The sequence below is a fragment of the Agelaius tricolor genome, unplaced genomic scaffold (assembly GCF_023055355.1).
Source record: "Agelaius tricolor isolate 1412-34295 unplaced genomic scaffold, bAgeTri1.0.p SCAF_2, whole genome shotgun sequence".
Lineage (NCBI taxonomy): Eukaryota > Metazoa > Chordata > Aves > Passeriformes > Icteridae > Agelaius > Agelaius tricolor.
The window spans coordinates 73,903,615-73,921,698 of record NW_027269262.1 but is presented as its reverse complement, the minus strand read 5'-3'; the positions used below and the strand labels follow the sequence as shown (position 1 = coordinate 73,921,698).

General features: G+C 38.6%; 1 protein-coding gene across 2 annotated transcripts in view; it reads left to right on the top strand.

Moving 5' to 3' along the window:
- Nucleotides 1-13,481, top strand: part of PTDSS1 (phosphatidylserine synthase 1) — a 29,618-nt gene extending 16,137 nt beyond the window's left edge. Inside the window, exons 7-13 of one of the 2 annotated variants that reach the window (XM_071421547.1) lie at nt 1,087-1,228; nt 2,128-2,240; nt 3,715-3,780; nt 6,627-6,726; nt 7,883-7,951; nt 8,476-8,545; nt 9,903-13,481. In XM_071421547.1, coding sequence (XP_071277648.1) covers nt 1,087-1,228; nt 2,128-2,240; nt 3,715-3,780; nt 6,627-6,726; nt 7,883-7,951; nt 8,476-8,545; nt 9,903-10,012 — 670 coding nt within the window. In that variant the 3' untranslated portion in view covers nt 10,013-13,481. Of the gene's footprint in view, nt 1-1,086; nt 1,229-2,127; nt 2,241-3,714; nt 3,781-6,626; nt 6,727-7,882; nt 7,952-8,475; nt 8,546-9,899 lie in introns of both variants that reach the window. The other variant, XM_071421546.1, reaches the window with a different exon arrangement.
- The last annotated feature ends 4,603 nt before the right edge of the window (nt 13,482-18,084 follow it).

The window sequence follows — 18,084 nt, the reverse complement described above, 5'->3', positions numbered from 1 at the left end:
TCACTGAAAGTTTAAACAGCAGACTATCTATGGCACAGCTAGTCTTTACTGTCTTTGTGAAATAATCTTTCCTCATGTTCTTTTAAATGCATGAGTAGATTTTTCTGACCTTTAACATGAAGATGCTGCTTCATGAGAATGAGAAGCTTTTGCTTGTGCCCTTTTAGTTTTTCTTTTTTTTTTCATTTAATAAATACAGATCTTAAAGTTTAGAAGATTCTCCCTAATCTAAGCTCTCTCTAGCCTAGAAGAACACAAATATTGGAATTATCAAATCTGAGAATTTTTTGGATTTTTTTTTTTTTTTTTTTTTTGTCTAGAAGGGCCAGAGAAATAACAGGGTGAAAAATGACTAGTCCTGCTAGTCTTCCTTCAGAAGAGGAAGCTCTGAGTTTTTCTTAGATTCTGTGTCCTTTGGATGCTGTTGCTCATCTGAATTAATATTATCAAAAGCAAGAATCATTAACACATCAGATGAACGTGCATTAAAATTCCCTTTTGAAATGGAATTTAAGTGCTTTCTAGCTTTTAAAAGTGTTATCACTCCTCTCCAGGAGGTCCACATGCATCTGCTATCAGAATAGCAGGGCTTATGTGTGCTGGAGGTGTACTATTATCAAACTGTGGAGCCAGTCCCTAATACAAATAATGAATAATGAATCTGACAGATTCTTGAAGGATTGATGTCAGTGAGCTCTAGAACAAGGAGTGTTTCGGGTAAGAGCAGTGGCAACATAAACTAGGAAGAAATAGGCTCTAGATTTTCCAAGGAAGTTGCAGAATTGCTGTCCTTGTTTCTTTGTGAAGAGAATGATAAATGTGTTTTGTAGTTAGTTACTGAGTTATTGACTGAGGATAGAGAAGGGCAGACTTTCCTAGCAGAATACACACCTTGACTGAAATGCTTAATAGATTATTTTTCTGAATTCCCCCCTTGCCTGGTACATAGTTGTGTCTGAGAAGATCTCTGCTGACCAAACAAATGTGATTGTTCCTCAGAAACATCAGTAACAGAGCTGTTGCTTTTTTGGTTTTTTTTCCTTCTGGCATATTCCTTGTATTTACTGCATGCATTATTTTTCCCAGGGACATTCACACAACCACAGGGAAGATCAAAAGAGCTGTGTTACAGTTCACCCCAGCCAGCTGGACCTACGTCCGCTGGTTTGACCCAAAGTCTTCATTTCAGAGAGTGGCTGGAGTCTACCTTTTCATGATTATTTGGCAGGTAAGAAATCAATTCTGTGAAATCAGAGCTGCCATCAGCTCAGTTACTTGCTGCCTATGTTGGACTAAAAAATATTCTGATGGACTGTGTGTCTGTTACTGAAGTACACACTTAAATGAAGTGATGATGAGGAATTGGACAGGGCACTTTCATGGGAGTTATGTGGTAGTACAAGAGTGTAATTACAGAATCTGTGGAAAAAGCCAAATGTTACAGATTGCTGTATTGGCTTTTTGCAATTGACACAGATTTAAAAACTGCTAGTCAGTAGAGTTTAGGTGGTGGATTTTTAATTTATTTTTATTAAATGTCCTGATGTGACAGGAGATTAAGTTTGGTTTGTGTGGGGGGGTGTGTGTTTGTTTGTTTTGCTTTGCTTTTCTTGGATTTTTTTCATTTCCCATTGACTGTTGAACGGATCAGTGATACTGTCACTGATCCAGCAAGACTCTATAGTGTGTCACAAATGCTTTAAAATCTTAAAACTAAAACTTCTGTGATTTTTAAAAAAAATCTTAATTTAGTGTTTTAAAGGAAAACCATAAATATTTGATATAGTCGTTTGAGGGTTTTTTTTTAATGTATGATCTCTTCTGCTTTTCTCCCAAAATTGCCTTGCTTATTTGTACTTGATTTAGGATGCAAGCTATCAGAAGATCTCTAGAGGGTGAATTAATGTCTGGTCCCTTAGTTTTGGGAAAGAGAGCAAATACTTTGATAGAGGTTTCTAGGGGAGAATTTTTTGTTTTACTAGTATATTACTTTGCTTGTCCTAGCAAAAGACACAGCTGGAATTCCTTATGTTCTAGTTTCCATATTAATCTTTGCACATTTTCTGTACTAATTCATTAGGAATTATGTAAGTTGAACATTATTAACTAGCTTTTTTTTTGATCTAGCTAACTGAGTTGAACACATTCTTTTTGAAACATATCTTTGTGTTCCAAGCAAGCCACCCTTTAAGCTGGGGGAGAATTCTCTTCATAGGAATCATTACAGCACCCACTGTAAGGTAATTTTTTTGCTTCAGTGTTTTTTTCAGTTTAAAGTAATTTAACTTCCAGGCATTCAAGAACTACATATAGTTTGTGAATAAGTATGGCACATTTCACAAATGTATGCTTTTGCCACCGTAAAATGCAAAACAATAATCTCTTGTCAATAAAATGTATTTCCTCACAAATAAACTAATGAGGTAAAATGTACATAACAACTGTGTTGCCATAGGGATGCAGAGCCAGTCTGTTCCTTCTCCTGTTTGTGTAGCATCTCCCTGTTTTGTGAGGTAGCTGCATATGTTATCCTTGAGGACTGCATGTGAAAGTATTCAAGTTAATGAGTCAGGTGCTCCCAAAAGTGTAGATGAGGAAAACCAGAGCTGTTGATTTTTCTAACAGCTCCTGATTGTGATTGAGGAGTAGCTTATTGTGAGAACAGAGCAATATTTATGCAGCATTGACAGCTGTATAGGAACATGAATCTGTTTTTGGTCATGCGTGCTGTTTTACCTTGTTAGCAAAGTTCCTTAATTTTCTTTTTTTCCCCATTTCATGGTTGGAGGTAGAATGCACACAGGTCTGAATTTAGAAGCAGAGAATTCCCTTTTCATGTCCAAAGTGATGTTACCTTGGACAGTTAAATGGCAGCCATGAATTGGTTTATTCCTCAAATAGTGTCTTAAGTTTTATGTGCAGTGATTTCACACTATTAATTAAATCACCCAAAATACCCTGTGACCTCTTGTATAGGTGAAGTTGTATGGTTTTTTTTTTTCTCCTTTGTAGTACTTGCACTCCTGTAGTAGTCTTTATTCTTTAGCAGTCCTTGTATTGCTGGAGTAATAACACTAATCTTCTCCATCTGTCAGTAGAAATCAGAACCTGAGAACAGAAACTTTGATTCCACTTCTTTGGAATTCCCCTCTCAAAACTCCTAAATTTCTGGAGCACAGAGAGCAGAGCAGAATGGCCTCCATACTGTTTTCAGAATAGTGAAAAATTTTACTGTTCTTGAGAGGAAAACATGCCAGTGGTTAGACCATTCAAACATAATATGGAATAGCCATATTCTTTAAAGATTCAAGCCCACATTTCTCAAGAAAATGTGGTTGTTAATAAATAAAAGATGAACTGTGGAAAAAAAGGAGGGATTCTCTAGTTCTTTTGAAACTGTTGCAGTTTTTCTATAAGAATTGGAGACTCTGGAGAGGCAGGAGACAAATGTTGCTAGCCTACTAGTTTGGGTACTTTCTCAGTCCTTGCTCTCAGGATTGTTTTCTGTGTTGTCTCAAGCTATTTGATATATGTGATAATCTGTCCTATTAGAATTGAAGCCATCTGGTAGACATCCAGAATGATTGCATGTGAATTTAACCATCAGCACTTCATTTTCACTATAGATACATCTGTAACATAATTTTTTTTCTAAATGTAAATATTCTGAGGACTTTCAACTTCACTGAAGAATTTTCTTTCTTCCCTTCTCAGGCAATACTATGCTTACCTCACAGACACACAGTGCAAGAGGGTGGGAACTCAGTGCTGGGTGTTTGGGTAAGTGTTCTTGCTGCATTCCTGAAGCACTTGGACAAGTGTCAAGGATGGGTCCAGCACAGGAACAGGCAGTTCCCATGAAGCCTTGTCTTGTTTTGGTTTTGCAAGTTCAGAGGAAAGGGAGATTCTGAATTTGGAGGAAAGAACATGGGAAGTAATGGAGTGAATAAGGACAACAGAAGGAATAACTAGGAGCTGGTGGATAAAGCTAGGCTCTTTCAAAGCACCATTGGCCTTTCTGCCCATATTCTTAGTCAGGTGAGAAGGAAAAAGCTCTTACCTCTACAGCTTGATGGCTGTGAGGGTGAAGTTTCCCTGGCTGCCAAGGTGGGCATTGCTGCTGTTAGCAGCATCACAGCAGAGGACAGTGAAACAAGCCATGGTTATCCACCGTTTCTGTGAGTGTACTATGGTGAGCTATGGTGACTACTATGGTACTTCTGTGAGCCATGGTGACCTTGACTGCAATCTCTTTTTCTCTTAGAGAATACCTTTAAATGAAGAGTTTGCATGGTTGCTTTCTGAAAAATTGTTAAGGACTACAGAACCCATCATCCTTGGTCCAAAGCTCTCACTGAACACATTAATGTAACATGTGTCAATAAATAGATACCCAGATATGTCTGCAGGATTGCTTCTATTGTCTACTGCAATAGAACATTCACCCACAGTCTGATCTAATAATGGGAAGTGGTATGGAATAAGTGTTCTCCTTCCTACTGCTTACTTCTGTAATCTGCTAGAAACAACAGAGCATCACTAGGAATTCCTGTTGATTGCAGAAAAAGATGAAATCTTCCAGTAATGTAACTATCTAGAATATAATTTCTGAAGCAATTAAAAGAAGTATATGGAACATTCATCTCTGTGGTAACCAAGACACTTCGAAAGGCACAAATGGGATTTTAAGCAGCCTAACTATGGCTATAATTAAAATTAGTGCCTTTCATTAGTACAAAACTGTTTCCTTTCAACTTGACATAACTATTGCATCACTCTTGTTAGATATAAAGTGATGTAAAGCATGAACAAGGTCAGTGCAACAGTCTTGCTGAAATTGCACTATTTTCATTAAGATGAAGCCTTTCAAAAAGGAAAATCTGTTAGAATGTTACAAGACCATTTTGCTTGAAAGAAAACTAACCATATTTATTTCTATGGAGTGCTCTCATTCCCCTTCAGTAGGACACTAACACCCTTCACTGTTAGCATCCTTCTTTCTCTTTTCATCAGCTATAATAGCTTTCCTATTGTAAAATGTGCTTAACCCAAGTATTCTTGACAGGAATAACAGAATGTATAAGTTCAGGGCAAACAGCTGTATTTTTGGAGTCCTTATTAAAAATAGCCTATTGTTTTGTTTATGCCTTTGAGTGTATCATAACCCTGTGCTTGTTTCCTGATGGTGATCTTTCTCTTCTCACTCTGGTTTCATGATTTCTTACTCTGCAGCTGGATCAGTAAGAATAATACAAAACCAAGAAGGAAAAATAGTTACTAAAGAGAATAATACTGCTCTCAATTTTTTGTTAATATGCATCTCATTGATTTGTGTATTGGTCAGTTGGGTGTTACTGCCACATTTTTATGTTTTGGCCCCATTTATCATGCTGGAAGTCAAATTGAATAGTACAAGGAAAGCTGTGATTTATTACTTATACCAGGACCATCTCTGCAATGCCAGTGATTTAGTCAAGCACACATTTTCCTTCCTCTTTTGTGGGGGAAACTGGGTCTTCCCTGAAAGGCAGTAGTGCCATTTTTTTGTGAACTGGTTATTGAGAGTGCTGGTAGGGAATGTGTCCTGCAGTGTCAAGCTTGGGAGACTAGAACACTTGATGTGATGTTAAGTGTGTCTGCACATAGGTGAGGAGGAGTTTTCATGCATTGCTCAGATGTACAACCTTAAAGCCTCTACTGAGCAAGCTAACTATTACACTTTAAATTTAATAGTGTTTTTCATTATTTGCTTCAGATTGAGATGAGTCAATTTCCTGCACTTTTAATGCAGGTTTTTAGTGTCACTTTTCTACACTTGTATTGTTAAACCTACCTAATTTTCTCTTCAGGACCTATACAAACTAGATTTATTTTCATGGCAAACAATAGAAACTTTGGATTCATAAACAAGTAGTGGAAAAGCCTTCATAGCGTTGAACCTGAAAAGATGTAAACACCTGGTAGCAGAGAGAGAGATTGAGATACTTTTTTTGATCCTTTTAATGTCAGAGAGGAAAGTAAAAACTGCATTTTTTCCTCTCACATTTCTCCCCAAATCCTCTGCAGCTGTTGTGTGGACCTGAGTTTACAGATAAACCAGAGCAAATGCATGGGTTCTCAGAGAATTTGAAATGTTGTTTCATATGAATTTTCTCATATGTGAAAATATGGGAAATACATGCGAAGCAAACAAACTAGACAATTTAGAATTGCAGTAAATTTACATCTGGTAGAGAAATAAACAAAGCTCAGTTCTAGTTCATCCATCAAGGGAGTCTGTTGGGTGTTCAGCATGGAAAAGAAATTCATACGTGGTGAGAACTGAAGCACAGTGGTAGGCACAATTGAAGATTCTCTGCTATTGGCACACACTCCTTGTTCCCTTGAGCCCCATGGAACAGTGAACTGCCAGTCAATCACTTCTTGTGTGCTGTTTATGCTGAGAAAAGTATAGATAGAAAATTGCATTTGTCAGAGTTTCGGTTAATGGTGGTGTCAGGGAGGTGAGTGCTCACTAGAGGGTAGTGCTTGTTTAGAGCTGACAGTCTGGGGTCTGAGTTGTGAACATGTGAGTTAAATCCTTACTGTTTTTAATCACTCTCCTCCCTGCTTTCATTTACCCACAGGGTAATTGCCTTCCTTGAAGCTATTGTGTGCATCAAGTTTGGACAAGATCTTTTTTCCAAAACACAAATACTGTATGTTGTGTTTTGGCTTCTCTGTGTGGTAAGTGAAATTTCTCATGTGAAACATAAAGCATGACAAAAGCATTGAAAGCATCTAAATAGCTTCCTCTCTGGAACATTGGCAGCAGGGGATCATTGTGGGGCAATGCTGGTAAAGAGCCTTATGCATGTCCTAGTAAAAACAAATGCTAGATAGCTTAGAACTCACATTGAAGGGTCTAGAGTAACTTCTCATTTCTTGACATAGCAGATTACTGGTGCTTAACAATGGAACAAACAGTAGTTATAGGAAGCTTTATCTTTATGAGAGATGATGTCAGTTTGATTGAGCCTAGCTTTGGTGGAGCTTGCTGTAGTGCCTGCTGGAAATGAACAGGAGTTAATGGATAGTGTTAATAAGCAATGTGTGTTGTGCCACACTGAAGTCTTACAACTACATAAACAACCCTCATTTATCAAGCAAATCATTCTCACTAAGCCTGTAACTTTCTGTACTTCAGTGTGATTACTGCAAATGCAGCATGAAATGCCCATTTTATAACAGTAAATGGATGTTTGTCTTGCCAGACTTGTAACTCTGATGCCAAGCACATTTTTCACAGTCAGTGAAAAAGAAGCCATTTATAATGGGCTGACAGATAAATACTTCTCCCTTCTAATTGGGAACACAGTTTGAACAGGTGATGGGGAGTCAGAATTTATTGTTCTCTTATTTAGCCTGGTGATTTTATTCCTGCTACTTTAGAGAAGTACTGAATTGCTTCTCAGATCAGAGTACCATGAAAGCGAGTATGTAACCTAGCCTGAAGCATGGGGCAGAGAAGGAGAATTTGGTTTTCTCCCAGTCTGGTGGTTCCTGTTAATATACCTACAAGTGCCTACCAGCCCTTGTGTGATGACTGTACAGAGTGTGGACAGAAATCCTGCTGGCAGTGTTTCCTGTGGTTGATCTGGATGTATTTTTGGGCTTCCATTGAGAATTGTTCTGCATACCCCATGGTGGCAGGCTCTGTGTGTAGCTTGAAGTTGACACATGAGTCTTACTCATCCTGACAAAAGATGCAGGGAGAAACAGAGCATGAAAGTCTAAATGTGGCATCTCCAGGGACTCTGAGACCTTGAATCAGCAAGGAATTTGGAAAAAGTTTTACAGATTGTTTTTCTTGTTGTTCTTTTTCTTCTCCACCCTTGTTTAGGCCTTTACAACTTTCCTGTGTTTATATGGAATGGTTTGGTATGCAGAGTACTACGGCCACCGAGAAAAGGTACTTATATAAAAGAAGCCTGGCTTTTTTTCATTCCAGAGTTAAGACTCCAAAGCTCCTAGATTTTGGATTTCTTTACCAGAGTTAGCATAAATAGGGATAAGGGGGGATGGTCTAGAGTGTAACTGAAGTCAAGAGAAAGAACTCTGAATTCAGCAGGCCTTGGACAGATCCCAAATTACATTGTGGTTTCTAAAGAATGCTGTCCTCTTAGTTACTCAAAATGAGGTCGTAATTTTAGCACAGCGTTCAAGGATGAATGGTTAGCTAATGTTCCCATTGTACAGGTGGAATGCTAGGGGAATATTAAGAATACTTGGTTACACAACAGATCACGTGGCAAGTGGTGAGTTCCTACTGTATCATCTATGTGGTGCCTTCTAACTAGGAAGGGAAACGTCCAAAGTACTGTCTGAATGTTTTATGAGGACTTCTGCTACAGTTTCTAAGTCCATTTGCAAGTGGGAGGAGTACTGATAACATGAATCACCAGCATCCCAATGACATGTGTCCTTGTTTTGCAGACCTTATCAGAAAGTGAAGACAGTCCATACAGTCCAGATGCTTCCTGGCTTCATTCTAAATTCAGCAGAGGTATTGGTACTTCTGTAGCTGTATTCCTGAAATGGTATAATTAAGGCTCAGGTCTAGAAAATGAGGCTTGAGAAACTTACCTAGTTTCAGCTGGACTTGTTTTAACATCTTTGCAGGACCAATGCAGATAAATCATCTACAGAGCTATTTTTCTTTGCTCACTTTTAAATTCTGATTCTTGGAAATGTATTTATTTTTTAATGTGTCAACTGATTTTTTCTGCTGTTACTCCAGGCCACTATTGTAGGTGTTGGGCATTATGCATTTCATAACTGTTGTGAGCAGGTTTTCTCTCTGAGCATTGCATGTTTGATTTGCTGTACTTTTATTTCTTCTTGCTAAGAAATAGTCAGCAATGGGCCCTGGAGCTTGTGTTCTTACTGACTTTTGCCTTGTCAGTGCAGTCCTGATGGTCATAAGCAGCTTTCTCTGCACTAAGCAAAGGCAGCTTCTTTCTGACTTCTTTTCCTTACACTAGAGGTCAATTATCTGCCTCCTCCATAGGTCTTTTGGTGTGGTCTTGCTTATTGAACATATATCAGAAATTCACACCTGGAAGTTATCTGTCAGAGTTTATGTTCCAGGTGTTTATAAAATTAAAAATATTTCTTATTTATCATAAGCTTGAAAAGCAGCTAAAACAGATCTTCTTTATATTTCATACATGATTTTTCTGGCTGTTTATTCTCAGTTTAGTAAATTTGTGGAATTTTATATTTTGGAGAAAAATGATTTGCACTCAGAATGTTTTTTCCATTTATGCATGCTGGAAAAATCTGACTAAAAAAACCCTTCTCTGTAGCTTCCTGTTACTTCAATAATTACAGGCTTCAAGCTTCTTTCACATTTTGTTCTTGATTTCTTGTTTTTGTGCCCACTGCCTCCCATTTTTTCTCAGAATAAAACATATTCTGTCATTTGAAAGACTGAAGTCCAGACATGTACTCTTAAAAGACTTTGCTTAAAGTCTTATTTAAGACTTTACTTAAATAATTCTTGCTCTTATTTAAGACTTGCTTAAATAATTCTTAATTTCTGCCACTAAGAAAAATGGGGAAGTTTAATTATTGATATGATTTAAATTGGAGGATGTTTCACCACTGTACTCTACTATAGCAAACTTCAATTTTTTTGGGGGGGGAGCGGGGGAAGAATTTTACAGGAGTCTTAAGAATTGCTTTAAAAAAATTAGGCCACTAGATGGAGTACAAGTATCAACCAATTTGTATTAGCCTGAAATAATCCATACTGTTAACACTGTAGCTCTAAAAAGCCTTACTGCCTTTCGGATAGGAGCTTGACAGTGTCACCTAAATAAATATATATATGTATTAAATAGATATTTATTTCTCAGCAGGTGCTGACAATAGTCCACCAAAACATTCAGTCAATAGTGAAAGCCATTCATCTAGAAGGAGGAATCGACACTCCAAATCAAAAGTATCAAATGGAATTGGCAAGAAATAAGAGTGGTATCTAAAGATATCCTACAGTGTGACCAGAAGTGACAAAGAAGATCTGACCTGGCTCTGAATTATCAAATGGAAGATTGATTTTTAAATTAAAGTTTAAAAAAGGAGGTGTTGAAGAGAAGGATGATGAAGATGGAGCCACCAGTGTAGTGCAGATTGTTGCCTGATGACACTTGCCATTCACTGATATAAATTGTTGCCTGATGACACTTGCCATTCACTGATATATATCTAGTTTCATCAGTAGGTGGCATCAAAAGTTCATGAGGGGTATACTGGAAAAAAATGTTGTTTTATCATAGCAGGTACTCCCTGCTTTGTTTTCAGGTGTTGCAAGGCCATTTTTAATAGATTAGTTGAGGACTTCAACCCAAAGGTTAGTAAACTGATAGTGAGTTGGTGTAGTTGACTGAATTTTTTTTGGTCTGGTTTATTGTGTTGTTTTCTAGAAGAGTATGCAACCCTTTGACTAAAAGCAGCTCTGCCCTTCCTTCTCAGTCTCACAACAAAACTTTCTCATGCAACTGTTAGTAAGTATTTAAAAATTTCATATTGCTTGCTTTTATTTAAAGGCTCTTTAGGCCTTATGTCAGGGTTTAACCAAGAAGGAAATGGGTCCAGGTTTCTTGTAAAGGATGTGAAATTGATTTTCAAACACAGGGATTTTTTTGTTCTACATTGTCCTGCTTGAGTCACACACATTCAATTTTTAAAAGTTTTTAAAATACATATATAAAAATCTGCTTCATAGTAGAGGGCCATGCCTCCTGTCCTCAGTGACAAAGGTCATGTTATTTCATTGTTTTTCCTCCTCTACTGTAGTGTGTTTTGCATTTTCAAGTGTAAATATGTCTTTTTTTTCATCTGTGCCACATTGTGTGCAATCTTTCTTCCTACTTCTATTTGCTTCCATCCTAGCTGACCCAGAAATCCTATTGTCTTCAGACTGATATCAGAAACTGCTTTGAAGGCTCAGATGCCCTACTGAGCTTGGTGATAAGGCAGTTTTTTGCTGAAGCTGAGTTGCTTACTGTCTCCATAAACACAATTATTTGTGGAGACTTGCGGTAGTGTTTGGTGTCTGAGAGGCAGCATGATGTGATAGAGCTCATTGCCTTGGTGTTTCCTGTCATGCATCAGATACTCAAAAGCAAAGTCTCTCTTTTCTTTCTTGCAATTTGTTTTTTTTTTTTTTGAGAGGGGTGATTTACTTTTTGTCTGAGTGTTCTTTTGGTTTTTTTTAATATATTAATTGTGACATCTAGCAAAGTGGATAATTCTCCAGCAGTGAATGTAATGATTAAGTCAAGAGGTAAGCAATCATGAGCAATCAGTTTCTGTATTAAGTTATCAAAATGTTTTAGTGCCAATTAAATTTTGGGATTCAAGGCATTCAGAGGGGTGGGTAGGTAGCTTAAGCAAGGATAAGTGATACCCATTAGTTACTTAGTCTTTATGAGAAAATAGGATTTGCTTTTTCTTTGACTAATGTTACTGTGATTTGCCACAGGCTAGGTACTAAAGAAAAAATACAGCAGAGACGTTTATGCAAGTGTATGATACTGTAAATAGAAGAAAGTATCCTGTGTAATCCATCAGTTCCTATGTGCCACAGATTATCAATGTTTTCAATGCACTTAAGTGTTGCTGCTGAGCTCTTCAGAGGCCTTTAATTTCCTACCCTGCTTTTCAATCAAACATGAAGTGTACAGCTTGGAAAGTAATGTAGTAGGAGCTGCTGTATCATCATTGCCACAGTGACATTTAATGTTACATGAAAAAATACGTTAGGGAGACTTTCAGGCTCTCCTACAACTACTTGGTTTTTATTCATACTATAGCAATTCCATATATTGCCTTTGTATTTGTAATGTACTACATATTGATGAATGTATTTGTAGATTTCTTTGGATACTGAGACATGTTATTTCTTTTATTTCCTTGGTTAAAAACTCAGTCTGTGTAAGACTGAAGAATGGCATTGTAAATTTTCTATTGATTCAATACCAAAGCAAGAGATTTGAAATCTAATGGTTTGGGTATTTTAAGTACTGTGGTTTTCCAGTGTGAGAGCCTATTTTGTACTTGCAAGGGGCATACACACCAACTATGTATACAAAGCTTACATGTGTAAACAGATGCTGAAGTATGTCATCTACCTGCCTTGGGGACAAGCACATGTTTTGTACATGTAGGCCTGGTGCTCACATTGCTGAACTGCACCCTAAAAATACTCGAAAGAGAAATATTGAAGTGTCATCTTGATGGAAGCTGACTTCTGTACACTATTACAACAGCTTTGTTCTGAAAAAATGTTGTTTGACAACACATTTAAATTATTTCCAATTAAGTCTTTTTACTTTAAATGTTTGTGTTTGGTTGGGTTTTTTTGGTTGTTGTGTGGTCTTTCATTTGGGGGGGTTGGGAGGGTGTTGGTTGTTTGGGTTTTTTAGTTATTTGTTTTGGGGGTGTTTTGGGGGTTTTTTGGGTTTTTTTTAGTTGGTGGTTTGGTTTTTTTTTCCTTGTGTTTTTGGGTTTTTTTCTTTCTTTACTTTAAAAGAGAGATTGCTAGGGAAAAGGGAAACATAAGTAAACTATTCAAGTGCTGCTTGGTAAATGGTACTTTGTCTCCTCCATCAGCAGTTCTGGCTGGAATTCTCATGTGTTCTTTCAAGTCCTCCACTGACTGACAACTGTATTTTCAGCCCATCTCTTTGGATGTGAGCTTTGCACTGGAAGGCATTGGAAAGGTGCTTTTGATCACTGCTGTAAAATTAGTGATCTCAGTTTTATCAGCTACTGTGCTGTTGCTGAATTCTGTATGTGTGTAACACCTATAAATGACAAATCACTGAGCTGTTTAGCAACAAGCATCCATGTGTGAGTTCTGCTGCTTGAACAGTGTTTTGTAACAGTCATGGATGTGCTGTCCTGTTTTAAACTACTTGTTCTGCCACAACCTCTCATTCCTGCTTTCCTGCTTCTGATATTCTTTCCTTTCTCTGTCCTCCAGTAATCTCCCTTGCTGCTGTGGAGAGATTGGAGTTGGCCCTCCAGAGGCTGTCCATCAATGTCAGTCATTGAAGGGAGGCTAATTTGAGGCAGCGGGGTGTAAGCAGAGGGTAGTGGCAAGAACTTGAAGTAGTAGATTAAATAAAAATTGAGAGTTTAAAAATAGATTTATACAATGAATCAGAGCTCATGTTGAGTACTGAATTCCAGTATTAAGGTTGCTGCATGGATCATACACCACATCTTATTAAATATTTTGAGCATGGCTTCGACCAATTCTTTTGTTACTCTTCTGTGAAGATCATCATTTGATGTTCCAGCTGTTAAAACTTTTTGTTTTGCTTTGTTATCACAAGAGGACACAGATGTTACCACATGTTTAATAATTTTTGAATAGAATTGCTTTGTATTGATTGCAAAGTATTGTATTTTGCAATAATTGTGTAAATCAACCCATGGCACTGGAATGTGTGTTTGTCTGTACCTGTAAGGCATGGGAAATTGACATATTGCCTTTAGAAGCTCTTATGTTTAATTCTAAGTGAATGAATTTTAACAAATGCGGTGGTTCCTGGGCAGCCTACAGTGCACTCTAAGGTTTTGCTGTAATTTATTATTTTGGAGCAGCAGATCTGATAATAAGAACAGTTACATTATCATTTCTGAAGCTTTTCTAGTGTACAGGATAAGTTCTTGTCTTACTAGTTCTTTTTTGGGTTTTATTTATTGTTGGATGGGAGAGCTGAGTTGCAAGATGGTGTCATGGCAGACCTTCAAAGAAGAAACGAGGCCTCCTGTACAAGGACTGCAGGACAGGCTGTCACCAAGTAAACAGCCAGTACAAAGTGCCACTGAGTGCCTAAATTACTTTGCCTTGGCTTCCACTGCTGACAGTTCCCACAACAGCAGTTTCCAGTTCTGTTATTCCTAAGAGCTATTGTGAGCTGTTGATTGCTCTTCAGAGCCAGATGTGTAGTTTGTAAAGCAGCATAGCTTTCCTTTTCTACTTCAGTTCCTTCTCTATACAGACATTCAATACTGGGACTTTCTGATTTGCTGGGAAGGGCTTTCCTTCAACATCTTTTTGAATTCTGGTTTACAGAGAGGCCTTCTAAAGTAGTAGGAAACTTAGGGATAGCCTAACCTAAGGACTTAAGCTTGTTCATAGTGTGGTAAGAACAGCTGAAGTCAAGTGTTCAGTTTGTAAACCTCTTCTGAAGGGTGGGAAAATACCTGATTAAAAATTTATAGGAGCCACCACTCTCAGAACACTGCTTACTACATTAGAGAAGAGGGGAGGGTGTTTATCTTTTCATTCTTCGTTAAAGCATTAAAAATACTGGGAAAAAATTGGAACAATGGAAGAAACTTCGTGTAAGAAGCAACACTTAAAAAATGGGCTCCTTTATAAGCATGGAACTCTACTGCATTTGAACGATCAATCTTTGTTTTATGTCTTGGTAGTTGCTGTTGAGGGTGGAGCTTAATCAGCAGTGTCAGATGGGCCTAGTGGCTTCATTTGTGCACAGTCACCCTGAGGCACAACTTGCACACTATTAAGATCATATGATTTGGCCCAGACTAGAAGCTGGAGCCAAAAGCTGGCAGCATGATTGAAATAGGTGTTGGTGTGCCTAATTCAGTGTCCGAGTGCTCACATTCAGCTCTGTTCTGTTAATGGGCCTGAGCACTACTCTCCTGAGCCACCTGTTCCCTCTGGTATATGCTGGAGCACTCTAAGGAACACACAATTAATTTTAACCACAGGTTTCTGATCTGCTTGAATGCTCAAAATACTTCCTGTAGTACTCTGGCTCCCTTTGTCTGCAGTTGTGATCTTCCTTCTTTATCCATACCACAGTTTTCTTCTCTGGAATAATGGCAGGCCTTGGTCCTAATTCAGCAAATTAATGTAGTTCCCTCAGGGTGCAGTTTCCCGGGGTGTTTTGGACTCACTTCTGCTTTAGCGTGGCTGGTCAGGAATTGGCCACTTACATGTTACTCAAAGTAGGACTAGAAAACCATAAGCTCTTCGTGCAGTGGGCTGAAAGGTACAAGGACAACCAGACTCCTGGCTTATACCTAGCAGGGTACATGGTCTGTTACCTTTATGCCTGCTCACCCCTCTGTCAGTGCTGTGGCTGCAGGAGCACCTCAGGCGCCTTCCTGTGCTGCTTTCATTTGCATGAGCCCCCCTGAAGCCAGCTGATAGTCAGGCTCTGCTGCTTCCACCTTTTGGACTGAGTAGCACACCTTTCAGACATGTCAGCACAGCTGGGGCCAGAGGGCTGCCCACAGGCAGTGTGAAGATAATCCACAGACTTGCTCACGTTTTCTGTTCTACCAATGAAGCCAGTAACCTGTCTGTACGTGAGAGCCATATGCATAAACCATGAGGGTGACTCTAGGAACCCAGTTTGGGTCTGGAGAAAGTACCTTGGTTTGGTTGGTTTGTTTGGTTCTGGATGATTCTAGATCTGCTGTTGCTTTTTTTGCAATTACGCTATCCATCTGAAGAACATCACAAAGAGTAGATCCTGCACAAGTCTCCTGTTGTATGTTTGAGACCCGTCCACTTTGGGCAGCTGCTCAGCAAAATGGATCAAATTCCTTTGTACTCTTGAGTCCAAGTCATGATTATCTCAAAGAACTTTGGAAATTTGAGGTGTTGATTTTTATTTCCAGCTCCTTCCTGTGTCTTTAATTTGGACTGTATCTTCTCCTGTTTCTATCATTTCTCAGTAAAAGACCAGAATTGGTCTTTCATGCTTGGATTTTGTTTTTCTCACAAAGAAGCAGTCTTGCCCTCAACAGTCTAAGTTGTATTATGGTAAGACCAAGTGAGTTTTTACTTCAGTGCAGAAAAAAAAAGCAAGTGTGGGAAAGAATGCAAATTATAAACATTGAATTCCTATAATCAGCAACAGTGTGAGTGCCAGACTATACTAAGGATACACGTGGGTTCAATTTTCATCGTTTTTGAGGATCTCAGTTTTCAGATGATCATGAAATAGCTGGATGGCTTACTTAATGTTTTTAGAGTAGGGGAATTTACAGCAGCAGCATTCCTGTGGCTGTGATCCAAAGTATGTTCTACAACTGCTGTGCCCTCCAGTTCAGTATTTTAGTGGTTCTTGCTCAAAAAACAATGCATAAAATAGTTGTGTGCGTTTGTATATGTACATATAAATCTACCAGATGAACTTTCTCATCGAAATGCTTAGAGCCTGGTTCAGTACAGTCTCTGTGACAATGACTACAGCACACCTGAGCATTAGGAAGCATCCAAGTCTGTCAGTACCCCTGGAAGCTCCAGGAGCAGTAGGCATTGATCTCAGCTGCAGCCCCTAGGTGATGCTGTAACACAAACACACAAAGAATATGACTGCATTTTCAAATGTTGCTTCTAATTTTGGGCTACTGGCTTGAGCCACCCAGGCTTGGTTTTAAAGATTTCATAACTCCCGTTGACTTTAATTACAAGTGCCATGCACACAGTCCTGCAAAGTGCCCTTGTTGTCAAACTTGCTGCAGAATAACCAAAGCAAAATAAAATCAAATGAGTAGCTTTGAGAAGACTTTTATTTAAAGCATTAAATGATAGCTCTAGGCTTTGGAGAGCAAGAGCAATAGACTTCTCTTCTGGTTTCCACCATACAAAGGCTACCAATTTCTTGTCTGAAGACCTTGCTGATTTGAAGGGAGCACTACTTTCTCCTGAGGATCTTTGGGATGAAGCTCTGTGCAGGGCTCTTATGGCTTTCCTCCTATTCCCACTGGGCTTTGTGTAGAGCACTAGGAGGGATAGGATGACTGCTCTTTGAAAAGGTGGTTTGGTTTTTGCTCCCAGGAGCTCAGCTGAACCAGGGCATGATCTCCAGTGCTGCCCATTCCCTTGAGTTTGTGGCTGTAGCCATGGAGTTGTGAATTTACCTCCTTGCTCAGATGAGCCTGTCCCTCATCTCTGCTAATCTCTTTGGGACAGGAAAGCCACTGGGTGCAGATTGTTACTGCTTCATGTGTTTATGAGGCTCAGAGGTTTTTGATGACTCAGAGTATTTATCAGCAAGCATTCAAAACTTCATACCATCTGCAAAAAATTCCTATTTCTCCTTTAAGTGTAATTTTTTTCTAAAGTTTTGGAAAATCCTCCTGGTCACAAACCTCAACAAGGCACCCAACTTGTACCAATTACTATGAGTTCTAAGATGGCTATTGGGGAAAAAGATCATTTAACTTTTATATGGTCAGCTGGAAGAAGAAATTGCAGTCATCATTCCTTGCAGGAGGAAACAGTGTCCTTGCTCTTCTCAATCTGGTTCTGCATAGGGAAGCCACTAATATAGATAAGCCTGTATTGGTTTTTGTTGTAGCCTGACTTCAGTACTTAATGGAGAGGAAAAAGAATACAGTGAAAAATATTGCTAAAGAGTCATATTATTCCATTAATCAAATAAATAACCTGGAAGAAAACCAAGACCTTTTATTATATTAGCTGAGACATTTAGGTTTGTGTTTTTTTCTTATTTATGTGCTGTAAAGGTTGTAGGTGATGCAAAATGATGTTTGTAACATTTTAAATACTATTATTTCTGCCCTTTTGCTGACTTTGCCATATTTGGCTCCCAAATCCACATCTATGCATTCCATTTGCCCACATTTAAAATGCATCTGGAATAGCAGGACAGAGGTTGGGGTGGAGAAACCAGATAGAGCTGAATTGCAATTTCCTGGTGACATGTTCTCTAAACATCCCAAAATATCTCAGGGTGAAATGTTCCACTTGGTGACTTTGGGTTTCGGCAGCACTCGCTGTTCATTCAGTCCCAGTGCTTCTCACGGGGATGGTAACATGATTAACAGTAATGATCTTTCATGCTGCAGAGGTTTTTTTCTTGTACCACTTCCATGTTGAAGAAATCTCTTTGGAACAATGCATAGGTCATTGCAAACTTGATGGGGGGAGTGGCCAGTAAGTTCATGTTAAAGAATAGAAATGGGGACAAAGGGTAAGTCACTTGTCTACACTTCCTCAGGAAGCTGAAGACAAAGAGA